An 18,172-nucleotide genomic window follows, 5' to 3' on the forward strand; every position below is an offset into this window, starting at 1 on the left:
AATGAACAGTCCCCAGCTCCAGTAATTCATGTCCATGGTGAGCCTCTAGAGAATGTTGAGTATTTCCTGTACCTCGGAAGTCTTCTCTCACAGAAGGCTGACTTTGATGTAGAAATTCAGCTTTGCCTTAAATGTGCAAGTACAGCCTTTGGACACCTGAATAAAAGGGTGTTTGAAGATCATGACATCAGATCTGAAACCAAGCTCATGGTTTACCAAGTAGTTTTGATCCTTACTTTGCTGTATGGAGCTGAGATATAGACAACGTACAGGAGACATCTAAAGTTGTTGGAGAAATACCTTCAATGTTGCTTGTTGAAGTTCCTCTGAATCCAGTGGGAAGACAGACACACCAACATTAGCGTTCTCCTGAAAGCAGACCTTGAGTATTGAGGCAATGATCATCTAACATCAACTTCATTGGGCTGGCCATGGCATCTAGATGTCCGACTTCAGATTTCTGAAGCAAGATTTATTTTCCCAGATCAGCCAAGGTATAAGCTCGCAAGGAGGGCAGAGAAGGCACTTCCAGGACATTGTCAAGGACAACTTAAAAATATGCAACATCGATATCAACTCATGGGAGACTATTGCTCAGGACTGCCCCAAATGGAGGAAGAGTCTGCTGTAGGGGCCTCAGTACTTTGAAATATTATGACAACAACAGGAGATGGAAGAGCGGAAGTGGCAGAAACAGTGTGTTATGGACCAAATCAAGAATCCAGCACTACGCACCCCACATGGAAACACAAGTCTGAGCTGCACTAAAGTATGTCAATCCCAGATAGGCCTCATCAGTCATCTTCAAACACACAGATAATTCAACCATGGAACATAACCATGCTTGATTGTGAGTGATTATTGAAAAACAGAATCAACAGTACAGAGATGAGAAACGTACCAGTGCTGTGCATCCCCATGCACATTGTAGATAACCCCTCTTGTTTTCCCATATTTCTACTTCTTGCCACTCTTCAGTGTGTTACTACCTGCCTCTTCTATTCTTCCTGTATATAAAACCACTAGTAGAATAATTTAACATACAAGCTAAAGGAAAACAATAAATCATTAGCTACAGTAGCATGTACATGTTTTCAAATATAACTTAGCTTTTGATAAAACGATTGTGCAAATGGTTTTTACTGTTATGTGTATCTTGTGTTACAATGTCACAAAAAGGGTCTATATTAGGAATAACTATTTAAATAAATCAGTGTCTTATATTTATATATGATAATTCTTTTTCTTTCACTTAAGCTGTCAGTCCACCTAGCAGGGTTTTTATTCATCCTGAGGATGTGCAAGAAGACAGCATGATTCTTAACTGGGAACTACCACCAGAGGGCCAGAAATCCTACATTCAAGTGAAACCTATTATGGATGTGGATGAAACTGTAACATTTCAATTAAACAACACACAGAGCTTAAAGGTTGATCTTCTAATCCCTGGAATGACTTACGAAATAGCAGTAGCAACTGTGAATAATGGAAATATGAGTGAACTGAAGATAATTCAATGCACACTAAGTAAGATAATATTTTAGAAAAGACTAATGGATTTCTTTAATTTTGATTAGCAAAAAGATTTGGAATATGAGGTAAATTTTGCTTGGTGATCAAAAACCTCATTTGAGATACCTAATACATTTAGATACACTGGCAGAAACACAATCTCTAATATTCCATAGATGCAGAGTTATTTAAAATAATGAAAAGCAAATGCTACAGTGTTGTATCATAGTCTTCCCTGAAAGTGCGGGGACAGTGTTGAATCATGGTGAGTGGAAGAGATGGATGCATGGTAAGATATCTTACTTCTACGTTAAGAGATTGGTTATATTATACTAAGAAGCAGAGGTGATGGTTTGCACTGAGCAAATAGCTATGTTGGAGTGATGCTGACTAGCAGATACATGACACATGCACCAGTGTAACTTTCTCTGGTGTAAATTTACTTAAGATTTCCACTAAAGTAAATACATAAGGCAGCAGCATTTTTTCAGAAGTAAATGCTTTGCTTCATATACGTGCTCCATTTTCCTCTAGAGAAAATTGGAATTCGTTGCAAAATATTGTGTGTATACATGCTTAGTCTACTGATAAACAGATGTCTTCCTAAGGAAATACAGATTTTTAGCAGCATGAAAGGAATGTGTAGGATTTGCCCTTGAAATATTGAAATATGTGTCATTGTATAGGGGGTAAAGCTGTAAAATTGAAGATGAAAACAATGCCAGCGTCACAGCTAATGTAAATTATTACACTGATTTTTTTTTTTTTTTAAATCAGGAAGATTTAGTCATATGGGATATTTCTGATATAGGATAGTGTTAAAAGCCTCATTCAGTGTACACACGGCAGAAAAAAGATGCTTTTCACAGCCATTAACACTGACTGTGAAGCAAGAAATAATGCAAGATTATTTGGCATCCATTATAGAACTATATTTGCATACCTCACTTAAAATTTCTTTACATTTGCTTCAAATACTTTGTATACTTACTGCAATTACGATGGGAAGGAAACTAACCTAGCTTTTTAATATAATGCTTACATAGAGCAACATACAAGAGTTGGCTGTTGTTATTTCCTAATAATAATGCATTTTATTTGGTAGCCATCACTTTGTTACAAAGACAGATCTTGGAATAGCTATTTCAGATTTGTTTATGATTTTCATTCAGCTTATTTACAACTATTTTATATTGTTTTAAAAATGTTCTTTTTTCTTGTTTCAGAGCCTAAACCAGTTGAAATTGTTGTCCCCTATGAAGTTCATAGTTATTCTGTGATTTTATTTATTAAGATGCCTGATGTTGGAATATTTGATGGTATATATGTTACAAGTAAAGGAGGGCCTAATGCAACATTTGCTTTAAAGAATGATGACACAATAACTATTGAAAACTTGATCCCAGGCACAGAATATGACTTTTATGTTTTCACAATAAGTGGAAACATGTTGAGTTCTGTAAATCATGTATCTGCAGTAAGAACATGTAAGTAACTTTAAGTTAATTGTTATGACTAATTCTAAATTTTAAATCTTAGTGTTTTTTTGAAGGCCATTCTCCTCTACTCTGTACAACCAGTTTCCTTGAAATGACTATTTAGGCAATTTATATTTAAATCCTAATTAACGTGTTTTTATAAAAAAGAATATGAATTTACATTCCTAAATGTGTTTAGTCTTTGTGCTCATTTACTAGATTTACTGCCAATTCTTCACAAATATTTGGTACATAATTAGGAATTAAAACAACATTAAATTGCCATTGGTCCTCTGGTTAAAAAAAACAAACCAAAAAACAAACAAACAGCAAAAGTAGCCATTCTTTTGACATATGTATAAACAATATAATTAATATTCTCAGAGCTTTTTCTGAGTTTTGAAATGTAATAGATCACTAGTACATTACAGGAATGTATAAGGGTTGGTGGAATTTAGTGCTGCATCATGCTAAACAGTGAAATTACACAAGCTGATTACTTTGCAGGACTTAACACTAGAACTGGTATTGAATTCCTTTAAATGAAATTCTTTATTAAAATTACCTTTATCTAAATATTAATTTTCTAAATGTTATGTTTAAAAATTTTTTTCTGTTTAAACTTAGCCACTTAATCTTTATTTTTGTCCACTATTTCCCTGTCTTTTTCTTCACTGAAAAGCAAAGAAGGTAGAATAAAGTTTGAGAATGGTAGATGAAAACATGGAGGGGTGGAGGGGAAGTAGGAAACATGGAAGAAGAAAAGGGGAGAGAAAGGAGAAGGCACAAACCTTACTAAACAAATTAAATAACATTTAAAGCAATCTCTTTGTAACCAAAAATAGAAATAAATTTGTCATGAATAGATGAAAATGTTCTTTCTTAAAACCTGTAGATTTAGAAAATGTGTTTTACTTTTTTGGGTTTTATTGTAAGATTTTGTTACCTACTTTTTTAAACTACTCATCCTCTTCCAGAATCCAGACTTTTGCAGTTACTTCTACTATAATATTTGTTTACACTACGCATATATTGCTGTCAACCCCAAGTTAGCCTATAGATATGAATTTCTGGTATTAATAATATTTTTTGCTGTGAAACATAACTTTTTACATGTTTCCTGAAATTGTCTATTTTGTATTCCAGAACTCGTGGCTATCTTATGTGTGGGATCATTTTTGTATTCCAAGTTGAAGCAAAAACATGCCAGAGTGTTTTTGACTGAATTTTGTGTTAAGATCTAAGTAGCTATGTCTTTTGACATGCAAGTCCTATGATCTTATGGTCTTAAGTATTGATTCTCCACTGTTCATTCCTCAAAAATTGGTCCTTGGGTGGTACACACTGCAGAAAAAATATGTGAAACTTTTAATTTAAAATTTTCTTAACTTTTTTTGTCGTTGCTTTTGTTGCAACATGGACAACAGTGTATACTGAGGTAAGTGAATTTCCAGGGTTGAAAGGAATAATCGGCTCAGGTGTATTCTATAACAAGAGAGTAAGGAAAACTAAAGAACTCATTCACTCACAAAGTTTGCAAGGAAAATAAGGTTAGAAAATGTTAAATTAAATATTTTACATATTTTTCTGCACTGTGCAATACACATTTACTAAAAAGGGAACAAGTCTTTTAAATTTGGTGCATCACAGAGTATCATCTTGCTAACCCTCAATAAATAGGTCATAACTGTGTGATACTTGCAAAGAGGGGATTAACTACATTTTAAAAGAGTACACGGGCAGATCTAAGATTTGGAAAGTGGGGTTACAAATGGTACGTTATCTCATATAACATAGTACATATTTTTCTTCAGGCAAAAATAAACTAGAAGCTTTACTAATATGCTAGGGGCCTTGGGCTATATTATATTATTCAGTTTAATAGCAAAGCAAAAAAGAAATATAAATTTATTGGATTGAATTAGTGAACTATAATGTTGGAATGAATTAAAGGCAGTCTGCAGGGCTGTGAAATAGGAGCTATGTTACCAGGAACAGCTAAAAGACAGCAGAATTGCAGAAGAAAGACAACCTTGGTTAGTTGCCAGGGTGTAGGGTCCTGGGTGATAGCTTGGTCCATCTGGGAGCAGTACCTCCTGGGATACTGGAGGACTGCAAATTGGTGGTTTTATCTTAGGTGAACACCCAGAAGTTAATTTAAGTCAAGCTAAGTAGTACAGCTCAAAGATAATCTTCCCCCAAAGTGGTCCAACTTTAAGGTACTTAAAGTCCTTGTTAATGAGCTGTAATGCATGATGATTCATGCTTTGAATAATCTTAACATGATCTAATTGTAATTAGAACATCAATTGTAGTGGAACATCAAGACCATCAAAAAGGAGAGATGGCCACTAATACCTGTGGAATGAGGAGTTTGGAAGGAATCAGGTGGATTTGAATGAGCCACAAATTCAATTGACACTTTTACTGCTGCCTGAACAGAAATGCTGCTGCCAGTGCTAGGCAGTTGATTTTAAACTTTGGGGGGAGCAGAAATCAAAATGGGGGTCCCTTTCCCCCCAGATTCACTTCTCCAAGAGTAGATGGCAAAAATTGCTTGGATTGTTTGCTCAGAAATGTCATCTTTAATCCTAGAGATAAATTTGTAAGCAAATCCAGTTTGATTTTTGGACAGGCAAATTCATCATTAGCAAACCATTTATCCTTCAACTATGAAGGAAATTAACTCCTATTTTCTTTTTTTTGAGAAGGGGGTGTGTGTGTGTGTGTGTGTGTGTGTGTAAAAGGGATCTTAATGTTTTATGTTTTTGTAGGTCTGGCAGCTCCAACAAATGTACGTGAAGGTAATATTACTGACACTTCAATACAAATTGTTTGGGATCGTGCTGATGGAAATTTTCAGCAGTATGAAGTCACATGTACAAATTGTGCACGTGCTCTAATGGTATGTTCTTAGAAAGATTAATTGCATAATATATGTATAGTTACTGTTTCACAGACACTTTATAGCCCAGATATGATTTATCTGATTTGTAGGTACAAAAAATCACACAAGAAATGGCAGTATTTTCCAGCCTTATTCCTGGAATGCTATACAACTTCACGGTTCGAACAGAAAAAGAAGGTTTCAAAGATAGCCTTTTTGAAATAAAGGGAATAGAGACAGGTGAGGCTTTAATGTTATACTTCTGTTGCATCATTTGTTTTCTGCTGCAGTTTCCTGAAGAATTATTGGCCTAAAGCAGTCTTTAGCATTTTTCTTACTTTGTCTTTCATTGTTATCTTGGTTCTTTTTCTTTAGCTGTTTCTTTGTTTTCAACAGTATACCTATTTGGATTATACCATACAATGGTCCTGCTAATAGTACCTTATGAATTCAATTGGCAGATGGCTGATATTGCAAAATACTTGGCAACTGTTTCTCAAGTCATTAGAGAAAGCCAAAAAGCAAGACTTAAAAGTTTACAGAATTTTTATCACTAATATTGGATCCAGCAGAGCTATCCCACCTTTCCATTTGGACAAGTTTTAGATATTATTACCCTAATTGATTCCTGGCATATATTGGATATAATTCTCACTGGCATCCCTTTGCAGCTGCATCAGTCACACCAGGGTTTAGTTTGGTCCTGAAGATTTTCTCCATTTTCTGAATTCTTTTATGAAACATGTTAGTAATATTTTTCTTCTTCCTGAAATATTGATGTCTCATTTGACATGACATCAGTTGTTTCCCTTTTTTCCCCCAACCATCATAGCTCTCCCTGTGTCCTGGTTTGTTTCTGCCACAGTAGCCTTGTTCCCTTTTTATTCAGCAGCACATACATATACTTCATCACAGCCTCCTAAATTTTCTGTCATGGTCCTTTGATTTTAAGCACACTTTCTGTTGCCTGGTAGTCTGCCGCCATCTTATCCCTATTTACACAACTACATGAAATTTTCTCATGGCTACCCTTTTCCTACATACAAATACAGTCCTTCTCTTGAACCTGGGTGTGATTTCATCTATGTCGAAACGTTCTGAGTCCCACGTGCTCATAACTTGCTTAGGGTGAGATTACACATTAGTATTAGCAGGTGCAAATTCTAAGGAACATTAGTCTGTGTTAAGGTTAAGTAGTGCTAGTGGTCAGTCGCACATTCAGTGTTAATATTGTCTCTAATGTGCACTAGAGGATGGTGACCAGCGGTGTGGCTATGGCTTTTAAGTTTGCTCCATGCCTACCCTTCTCACTGGCTCTCTAACCGCAGTCTAGGCAAGGGAGGAGGGGCAGGGGGCAAATCTCCCCATCAGCCCTCATATCCCTCTCCACCCTATGCTGGGTCCCTCCACACCAGGATACCTGCCCTGTCACCCCAATCAGCCCAAGAGCAGCAGCAGTGGCAGCAGCAGAAGGTATCCAGCAAAAGGAGCCCAAGAGCCTTTTCCTGCCTGTTCTTGGGCTCCCTGCAATCTGTGCTACCTCTGCCCACCCAGATCCAGACCCCCCAGCTGCCAGGCAGCTCTTTGTCTCCACCCCTGCACCTTCCCCATGCATCCCCTTCAGTTTCATGGCCTGGTGCATTCTGGATTTGGGTGTGTATGTTATGCAGGGTTGGCATGGTCTGCAGGGACCCCAGAAGCAGACAGGGGGAGGGACCTCCCGCCACCATCACCTCTGGCACTCTTGGGGTGATCAATGTGACAGGGCAGTGATCTGGGGGCAGAGGGGTGATTGGTGTGGCATGGAAGCAATCTAGGAGTAGAGGGGGCAATTTGGAGGTTGGGGGGCAGAAGGGACACCAGTTCAGAAACTCCCTCCCTGCTAACTCCTCCCTTTCCCCTGCTCCCTCCCTTTTCCAGCTTCCTACCCTGACCCTCCCTAACCTTTCCCCATGCCTTCTCTTCCCTGGCTCCCCAACCCCCCTTTTTCTCCCCTTTGCCCTCCCTGTCCACTCACCCCTCCCCATTCACCCCATCCCACCTTCCTGTTGAGTGGCTGTTTCCAGCTGTCAGTCCAGGGTGTAGGGTCCTGGACTGCTTGGTCCATGTGGGAGCAGTGCCTCCTGGGATACTGAAGGACTGCAAATTGGTGGTTTTATCTTAGGTGAACACCCAGAAATTTACTTAAGTCAAGCTTAGTACAGCTCAAAGATAATCTTCCCCCAAAGTGGTGCAACTTTAAGATGCTTAAAGTCCTTGTTAATGAGCTGTAATGCATGATGATTCATGTTTTGAGTAATCATGACATGATCTAATTGTAATGTATAATCTCATCCTTAGCCTACTTCTCTATGATGTCACTGGTATCTGTAGCCCATTCAAGCATTGCATTAATGCAGACAGAAGTGCAGCTGCCAGCTATAACTCAGAACATTTTCTGCAAAGCATTCTAAATTTACAACGTTACCCCAGACCAAACAAGTCCACTGTTGACTCGGTGGGGAGGAGGGAGGAAATCTAGCTGTGGGCTGGGAGCCTGCAGCCAGGTTATCATAGCAATGGCCACAGCTCTCTGATGGTGCTCGCTGCTTTCAGAATGGGAGGGGGGAAAGGTAGTGGAGGGAGCTCATTGTTGAAGCTCCCCAGCTGATGCTAAAGGATGGGGTGGGTGAATTGGAGTCCCCCACCACCTCAGAGTGGCTCCAATACACTTGCCCTACCCTCTGGCAGCAGGGGCGGGGGTTGGGGCAGGGCTGAAAAACTCCCAGACTGAACTCCCTCCACTCCTTTTCCCTCCTCCCATTCTGAAAACAGTCACAGGCTGGAAGCTCCACAGACACAAGTTACAGAAGACACTACATTTTGAAATGTCTTTATCTCATGCAGGGAAGGTCAGATTTTCACCCAGTCAGCCATTTTTAACCTGTTTGCAGCTGTGCACTTGTGTTTGGTCACAGCTATAGACTACTTTCTGTGGCCAGATCAGGTGAAAATTTTTATTTCTGTCTAAGTGACTGCTATAGCCTGCCACTTTCTGCCACTATTTCCAGTTAATGATTTTGTTTCAGAGTTCATCATTATGCTGTTGCTTTTTCCTGAAATGTTGTCATATTCCATATGGTCAGCTAGAAGTAGGAGTTTGGTTATGACTTTAAGACTCTGGGCTAAATCCTGTTTCATCTTCACACACCTAAGGGGCACTTTGCATGTATAATTGCAGTATTTGCACTTATGCAGGGCTTGTAATTCAGCCTGGCTGCATGCATACTGCACTTCCTTTCTGAGTATGTTTAGTAGGCTGTCCAATGGCTGTGTGAAATCACGGTGGAACAGAATCACCAAGGCACATATGTAATGTTAGGTAAGTCTTAAACTTTAGTTGTAGAAACAACACAGATACCAGATATGTACTGGAGGAGTAATATACCACAGGAGGTCCTGACGATCTCCACCCCAGAGTGCTGAGGGAATGGCAGAGGTCATTGCAGGACCCCTGGCACAGCTTGACGAGCACTCGTGGTGCTCTGGCATGGTGCCAGAGGATTGGAAAAGGGCCAATGCGGTCCCCATTTTCAAAAGGAGGAAGGAGGACCCAGGAAAATCTAGGGCCGTTAGTCTCACTTCGTTCCTGGGAAAGCTCTCTGAGAAAATTATCCAGGAGCACCTCTGCAAGGGACCAGCAGGGGAGATTATGCTTAGGGGCAATCAACTTGGGTTCATTAGAGGCAAGTCTTGTCAGACCAACCTGATTGCTTTCTATGACCAAGTCTCACAATCCTTGGATTCAAGTGTCGCGGTGGACGTAGTCTTTCTGGACTTCAGGAAGGCCTTCAACACTGTCTCTCACCCCATCCTCATTAAAAAATTAGGCAACTGTGGTGTTGACACCTACACAGTCAGATGGGTTGCAAACTGGTTGGAGGGCCGCACCCAGAGAGTGGTGGTAGATGGGTCATTTTTTACCTGGAGGGATGTGGGCAGTGGGGTTCCCCAGGGCTTGGTCCTCAGGCCCACACTGTTCAACATCTTCATTAGCGACTTGGGCAAGGGGGTGAGAAGTACCTTGTTCAAATTCACGGATGACACCAAGATGTGGAAAGAAGTGGGCACACTAGAGGAGAGGGACAGGCTACAACTAGATCTGGGCAGGTTACAGAGGTGGGAGGATGAGAATAGGATGGGTTTCAATACTGACAAGTGCAAGGTACTGAACCTGGGGAGGAACCAACAGCATACCTACAGGCTGGGGAACTCCCTTCTCTTCAGCACAGAGGCAGGGAAGGATCTTGGAGTCACTATTGATTCCAAGATGAACGTGGTCTGCCAATGTGGGGACGCGGTCAGGAAGGCTAACTGCACTTTGTCATGCATCCATAGATGCATCACAAGCAGGTCCAAGGTGGTAATCCTCCCCCTCTATGCGACATTGGTCAGGCTGCAGTTGGAGTACTGTGTCCAGTTCTGGGTGCCACACTTCAGGAGGGATATGGACAGCATCAAGAGGGTCCAGAGGAGGGCCACTCTCATGATCCGGGGGCAGCAGGGCAGACCCTATGAGGAGAGGCTACGGGACCTGAACCTGTTCAGCCTCCTAAAGAGAAGGCTGAGAGGGGATCTGGTGGCTGTCTGTAAACTTGCCAAAGGGGACCAGCAGGCAATGGGAGAGTCCTTTTCCCTGAGCACTACTGGGAGTAACAAAGAATAACAGCCTTAAGCTGACTGAGAGTAGATTCAGGCTAGACATCAGGAGGCACTACTTCACAGTCAGGGCGGCTAGGAGCTGGAACCAACTCCCAAGAGAAGTGGTGTGTGCTCCTACCCTGGGGGGGGTCTTCAAAAGGAGGCTATATAGATACCTAGCTGGGGTCGTTTGACCCCAGCATTCTTTCCTGCCCATGGCAGGGGGCCGGACTTGATCTGGTTAGGTCCCTTCCAATCCTACCTACTATGAAACTATGACCCTCCCACGTTTTAAGCTGGTAGCCTTGTAGTTAAAACATGGTCATGCACCTCCTACTTCTTGGCAAAGTGCTCTAACCACTAGACTGCAGACTAGGTATTACTAGAACACACTCCATCTCTCCTCCTGCTAAAGTTGGCCCACTAGGACAGCCAGTAGGGGAAGTCACATGAGGTCAGAAGGAAGAGAAAAAGCCAAAGGGAGTATGGCTTAGTAAGATAGATCCTGCCTTAGAGGGGAGCAGGCTATGGATTTAACCCTGAGTCTCTACCCACTGTGGGGTAGAAACAATTTTGGTACTGTTTATTGAATAGTATGAATGACTATAACATACAAGGTACAGTAAGTCAGCTTCAAGAGGAAGGCTGGAAAGTTCTAGGAAATATCTAACTCATGGTGGTGATTAGAGCACTTTACTGGGAAGTTGCAGATAGAGGTTAAAACTTCACTGCCTCCTGCTTCATGGACCAGTGTACTAACCAGTACACAGCTGAAATGTAGGAGGAACTTTCTCTTTCATTCTCAGTGCTGTCTCCTTATTTCTGTTTATACCACTCTGCATAGAAATAGAATCAAAATTGTGCATAAGTGCCACTTAGGCACCTTAAAGTGAAATAGGGTTTTGTCCCATGAGTTCACTGTCAAAAATGTCTGCTTTGTGCTAGAATAACTAACCCACATTAGCTATCTGACTGCCTTTCTCACAGTAAAGACATAGGTTTTCTAATGCTTTTACATAGAGTTTTAGGCATATTGGAAAATCAGGTCGGGTATGAACTACACTTTGTCTCTGAAGCCTGAGTAACTTTTTGTGACTGAAGATAATTATCTTGTGAGCCCTGTGTCAGAATGACTTACGTTAATTTTTGTATTTTTGATACAGAACCAAACTCGGTTAAATATGTAAATCACAGTAAAGATTCTGAATCAATAACTGTCACCTGGCCACCTGCACAAAATATATTCGATGGCTACATTGTTTCAATAGTCAGCAAAAGCTTCAGCAAAAAAGAAATATTATCTTCCAGTGTAAGGTACGAGGATTTTATTTTAGTATCCAATCCTTGCCCTCCAAAAGAAGGTACATGTCCAGCTGAACATTTGAAGAGTCTATGCTGCAGAGTTATTTAGTAGGTTTTTTTAGAATATATCCATGCACACTTACAATCAAGAAAAAAAAAAGGAAAGTTTCCAAGGATTGGTTTGTTAAAACACATTCAACAGGTTAAGTTCTATAAATACAAAAGCCCAAATTCAGACCCCGGATTTGAAAAACTGCTCAGCAGGTTCTGGGCACAACCATGTCTAGATCTAGACTATTGTGAATTCATGGTACCTGAGGTTTGCATGTAAAACAAATGCAGGACAAAAATCATGGACAGACTTAAGAATTTTTTTAAAGAGGGGTCGTGGTGTACTTCTCCTCAGGCCATGAGGGGGTGAGGGTGAGGAGTGGTTGGAGTCCTTAGTCCAGTCACTGGGGAGCAGGGCAAAGAGCATGCCACATACACAAAAGGGGGGACCTGTCCTGTCTGCTCCCACCTCTGTCCCCAGCTGACCTGTGAGAAGGGGGAGCCCCAGAGCTGCTCCTGCCCTGCTCCAGTTCCACTCCAGCTGAGGCTGCAGGAAACAACTGCACAGGGAGCTGGGCTTGGTTGGGAATAGTAGCAGCAGCACACAGGTTCCTCCTTCTGGCCTGTCCCCACTACCACTTCGTACCCTGCTGGCTAGGAGCAAGCACTGGAAGGGGGAACCTATGTACTGCCACCACCATCATTGTTCCTGGCTGGGCCCAGCTCCTGCATAACTGCCCCACGCAGCCCATGGCTGAAGCAGAGCATGAGCATCTCTGGGGCTCTCTTCATGCCTGCAGCAGCTGGGGTCTGTTGCAGTGGAAGGAGATTGTGTCTACACTGTTATACTCCCCTGTATCTGCTCCTGGGTATAATAATGGGTCCTCTTAGGAATCAGGCTTTTTTCATATACAAGTGTTCTGTAGTACATATATATGTATGATATATATATTTACTTAATACATACTCAAACCAGAATTTTGTTAGGGGTGTACAGTGATAAGCTATATTTTTTTTAATTAATGAAAATATCTGTTTTATTTACATATGAAGAATATTCAAATTTGATGGCCTTCTTCCAGGGACTGACTACTTATTTAATATTGTGACTACCAATGGATTAAAAAGAAGTCGTCCTACCATGCTCAAGATTAGCACTAGTAAGTTAATGATTGATTAATGAAAATGTATAAAATGTATAACTCTACGGAAAATATAATCACAAAACTTAAAATGAATTGATTAGATCACACATTTGTAACATTCTTAGTATTCACACCAAAGATCCTAAAACATGACTTTGAAAGATGTACGTAATTTTTCTCTTTGTTTTAATAGAAATGCCATCAATTCTTGGTTCATTAATTATTTTAACATAATGATATATACATACAAAACTTTTTCTCAGTTTTCTTTGTAGGGTTAAATTCAATCCTTCCCATATCCATTTGAGATGTACATGTACAAATAAACTAATAATACTGATTTACAGAAATAGCATCTATAAATGCTATTCACCCTTGAACAAGTATGGTATGTTCTAATATTAACTGATATATATCTTTCTATCTTTTTCTTAGATCCTGATCCACCCTCTGATTTACAGGTTTTAGGGAAAGAAGAGCACACCATATATTTTTCTTGGAAAGTGCCAAGGGGAGGATTTGATGCATTTCAGGTGAGGTAGATAAAAAATGTGCAAAATATACTTCAGCTCTTTAAATCTTTTCACTTCTCAATGAAAGATAGCATATGTTGCAAAACCTAGAGGGATCATTTGTCTCTTACATTAAAATAGGAAAGTAGTACTGTTTTTTGAGGAAGATTTTGAGGAAGCTCTTTGTATATTAAGTCCATTTAAACAACTAATGGTAGAAAGGGTAACTCAAAAAGAGAGCTTTGTCAGTAATTGGTTTTGTTTTGTTTTGTTTTGTTTCATGTTCAGTAGTGAAAAGATGGAGCACGTTGTTTCAGGTTGAGTAAAACATTTAACCAAAACCAATTTGACCTGAAACAAAGCTTTTAATTTTTTTAATGAAATTGTTTCAAATTAAACTGTCTTAATTATTCATTTTGAAACCATTGTAATCTTCTTCTCATGTCTCTATACCACATTTGACCATTTTGTTACACATGCTTATGCTTGTTTATTGTACTTTGTGAGATCATACATTGTACGTGTGCCTTCAAGTGGTGGGCTTTGCAGCAGATATTGCATAGTCTGAGGCTCTGTGCTGTGGTTAAAAGGTAGTTGAACTAATGGTACAGTCCCACTTCTTCATTAGTTCCTTGGAGTGTCCAGCTTTGGTGTGTAGGCAGTTGAGACATCACCACTTTTGCCTTGTTTCATCAGTCCCTTGTGGTAAAGACTCAGCCACTGGAATGTCCATTTTTTTTGCTACCAGGTATTTTCTCAGCCTCTTGCTCTACATCTGTAGTTGTTCTCTTTGGGTGTGGCATCGAGAGGTTGGGTGCTGGTGAGAACTCCTGCGTGACTTCAGACATTTGTGTGCTGCAGGATGATTGTACAGTGGGTGTCTCATATCTTTGGTTTGTCTCAATTGTTCTATCCTGCTGGCCACTGCTCTTCTGATATTAAGTGGAGCAATGCCAACCAGCAGGTATGAGCTGTTTAGGCTGGTAGGCTTTAGATATTTTGTGATGCATCAGCAGGTGTTATTCAGGATGGGGTCAAGGTGCTTAGCATGTATAGATCTCTCCCATACAGGGCATATCTACTCAGCATATGTGTATGGGGGCCATAGCAGAGGTGTTTACGATGCGACCCCTATCAGGTAATACCTGCTAATATCTATGAATTCTGCTAATGCTCCAAACCACAGTTTTGAATGTTGTAATGAAGTACTTTGAATGGGGAAAAAAAAAGATTAATTAAGGAAAGGTCACTTCAAAGCATTTAGATATATTTGGATATGTTGTTTGTTTATATTCGCTGAAACCATTCAGTAAACTAGAGAGGAATCTGTGAAATACTTAGTTCAGTGGCATGCCATGAATTAAGCACCACACCCTCTCCAAGTGCCACTCTGTTCCCCTTCTCCTGCCTTATGCTGTTCTGGTTTCTGCTCCCTGTCCTATCTGCCATTGTGCTTCCTGCCCCCTCCCCAATCTGTCATGTGCCACACAGGGGGTGTCCATGCCATTTGTGGCACCCATGCCACAAGTTAGCGACCCCTGTTTTAACTGATCCAAATTTGCATTTTTCAGCGGAGTGAGTTTGGGTTCAAAATTTTGCCAAACTCTATTAAAAGTTAAAAAATGTTATTCTTTTCTCATGCATGTGCATTCTGATAGTCATAACAACCTTTTGGGGAAACCTAGAATAAGATCCAGTTTTCTTGGTTCTCAGTGCCACATGTACATGAGAACAACCTCCTCCCCCCCACACCTTTTTTAAAACAAATCCTTTTCTTTGTCTTATTTGCTGTCTGTCCTGTGCATAGAATTAGCATAGGTCAAATAATATGCATATAATAAAAACATCTAATATTATAAAAGCCTTAGCCTGTCTGTCTGTCTGTCCATAATGCTTTATTTGCAATCTGATTGGTTGTCTGAAACAACTAGAGTGCCCCAACTGTTCTAGACAGGGAGTGGCAGCGGCACAGTGGAGCACCACCATGATGGTGAGGATGGTGCAGAGTGGGGGGGGGTGGCTCTCTGTCCCTGCCCTGCTCCCATCATTCCTGAAGGGTAATTGGCTAGTAGTATCATAATACATATGCACAAACTGGCCAAATTAAGAATGAATAAGCAGTCATAATTTTTCTGTTTCCTATTTTTTGTATGCTTGTGTTTATAAAGTAAATTAAGGAAATGGAAATTCCAGCATATGGAGTGACACTGATCCTTCTACATGTGTCATCAATATGGTTCCAACCTAAGACCTTTACCTCTACAGCTTGGAGCTCCCCCTGCCAAGAAGTAATTGATTATTTCTATTGTTAGCTCACTTGGACATTATGCACTCTCAGGGAGAAGTTATGTTATGGTACTCTCAGTACCATATACATGCTGCACTTAGTGCCCACTCCACGACCTGCACTGCACATGGCCCCCATGCAGGACTAGTCTGGAGATACACCCTCAACTCTTAAATTCTAGATCTGACACTTGGCCTGGGACTGCGCTGCATGCAGCACTCACATTAGCTAGTCTAGGATGTAAAGCTGCATGCAGTGCTTGCTGCAGTCAATCTAGGATGTGCATTGCATGCAATGCCCACTCCAGTGAGTCCAGGTTGGGCACTGGGTCCCAGATGAGCTGGAGCAGGCATCACATGTGGCACAGTCCTGTGCCAGCCAGTTTGAGCGCTGAATCCAGCATGGATGGGAGGAAGTATTGTGGGCCTGATCCAGCTCATGGGGCCAATCCCAAATAATTCATCTGGACTGTGGACCAGTCCCACACCTCTCCTCTAGCCCACAGAGCTAGAGAAGTTTGATACCCCTTATCTAAACTCTCTTAGACAAGTGTTTGTCTAACCTGTACTTAAAATTTGAGAACATCCCTTGTTTATAGTTTCCAGATACAATGCCCAAGACATTAAAAACCCTCTAACTTGCTACAGATAAAAATGAAGATGAGGGTACTATCAGTGTTCTGCCATTGCAAGGGCATTATTGTTAAGTATGTTCAAGAGAGGAAGAGGACCATTAACCCACTACAGAGGATGGCACAACCCCCTACAGTTCATGCCAAACTGGCTGTGGAAGAAAATTCCTGATCCCTGGTCCCAAATGTGGCTATTGGTCTAATCCTGAGCAGAGGAACAAGATCCTCTAGCCAGAAACCTCTGAATTTAAGTCCCACCCAAAGCATCAGTATTGTCTACTCAAATTTCCCAGCCTTGCCTGCAGTCAACACAAAATGCTTCTGAGGAAGGTGGGGGGGAGGAGGGCAGGGTAGGTAAAAACACCCAACCCTTGCATCTGTAGCCACTGAAAGGGAAAAAAAAATCCTTCCCAGCCCTATGTGCCGACTAGCTAATCCCCAGAAGAATGAGATAATCAAACACCCTCCACTTTGTACTGCAGCCTGGGGACTGCAAACCCAACTCCATGCATCACAGCCAAAACTCCCCTTTCTATAATTCTATTCCCTCTGTCAACATATCCCAGCTCCTTTAATTTTCTTTCATGGCTAAGTTGGTTGTGGAGCTCTGCTTCATCCTTCTATTATTGGGCATGGTCCTCTCCAGTTATCACCTGCTGTGGGCTGCAGGACTTTTCTTACGATCTCTGAGCAATGTGCCTGTAAGGATCTCCATCCTGGACTTCCAACTGTTGTTCTTCTCGGCATACTCCAGGCCTTGCTTCTCTTAAATTAAACCTCTTTGCTTCTCCAGCAGTAAAATGAGGGGGATGATACCTGTTTGCCTCAGGAAATGAAGGCATTCTTCATATAATAAGGTTTCAGTATATAGAAATATTAAGACAAGAAGAAAGGAGACTGAATCTTATCACTGCTTTCTGGCTCCTATATCACTATTCACAAAGGGAGAAGTTAGGGTAATTGCTGCTCTTAGGTGGTATCTCTAGTTCACGTTGTATGATTTGTGAGCATAACTCACTTCAGTGGATTAGGGGCTCCTTGGAAGCATGCTGTTGGGCGATAAGGGCTAATACCAGTGATATGCAGGGTAACCGTGAAGCTTGACATATACTCATTTTACTTTGTATGCAGGGGTAGTATCTGTATGTAAGAAAATTATCCTTAAAGGTGAAAGTTTAGGGAGCTAGGGAACACATTTAAAGTATATAGAATATTCATAGACTTCAGTAGAAAATTTTTACCAGAGCTACTGGCTACTGCAAATTTCAAGTAGCTCCAAAATGTGAGGGTGCCTCTTCAGTAAAAGAGATAGGGGGAAACAACTTTGGCAAAAAATGCTATTTTCCTGTATGCTGAGGCAGATGAAAGCATGGGGAGTTTTAACTCTAACAGTAATTATGTGGCATAGTTATAAAGAACATAATACTGAGGATCATAATGGAAAGTGTTAGGGAATCTTCACTACAGGTGATGTTGCATACTTTGTGTATAAAAAATGTAGAAGTTATCTCTATCTAAGAAATCTTCCTAGATTATTGAAAGTTTAAGTTGGAAAGCTAGATCTTGCGCTAGATATGAATTAAGATTTCATATTTAATCTGTGATGGTGATGTCCTGATACCCTAAAAGACACATTAATATAAGAAACTGAAAAGGAACTGCTAAGAAATCTTAGGTTAAGCCATGA

At 40.7% G+C, this 18,172-nt stretch overlaps 1 protein-coding gene across 6 annotated transcripts in view; it reads left to right on the forward strand.

The window, feature by feature from the left end:
* PTPRQ (protein tyrosine phosphatase receptor type Q) overlaps positions 1-18,172 on the forward strand; it is a 232,032-nt gene that overhangs the window by 18,707 nt on the left and 195,153 nt on the right. For all 6 annotated transcript variants that reach the window (XR_009461626.1, XM_019494047.2, XM_059726123.1 and 3 more), the window contains exons 10-16: positions 1,258-1,527; positions 2,739-2,999; positions 5,765-5,895; positions 5,988-6,117; positions 11,721-11,871; positions 12,964-13,070; positions 13,491-13,588. Coding sequence is in view for 5 of the 6 variants with exons in the window: in XM_019494047.2 (XP_019349592.1) it covers positions 1,258-1,527; positions 2,739-2,999; positions 5,765-5,895; positions 5,988-6,117; positions 11,721-11,871; positions 12,964-13,070; positions 13,491-13,588 (1,148 nt within the window). In the remaining variant the exon portion in view is untranslated. The remainder of the gene's footprint in view (positions 1-1,257; positions 1,528-2,738; positions 3,000-5,764; positions 5,896-5,987; positions 6,118-11,720; positions 11,872-12,963; positions 13,071-13,490; positions 13,589-18,172) is intronic.

The sequence above is a fragment of the Alligator mississippiensis genome, chromosome 4, assembly GCF_030867095.1.
Source record: "Alligator mississippiensis isolate rAllMis1 chromosome 4, rAllMis1, whole genome shotgun sequence".
NCBI classification, from domain to species: Eukaryota; Metazoa; Chordata; order Crocodylia; family Alligatoridae; genus Alligator; species Alligator mississippiensis.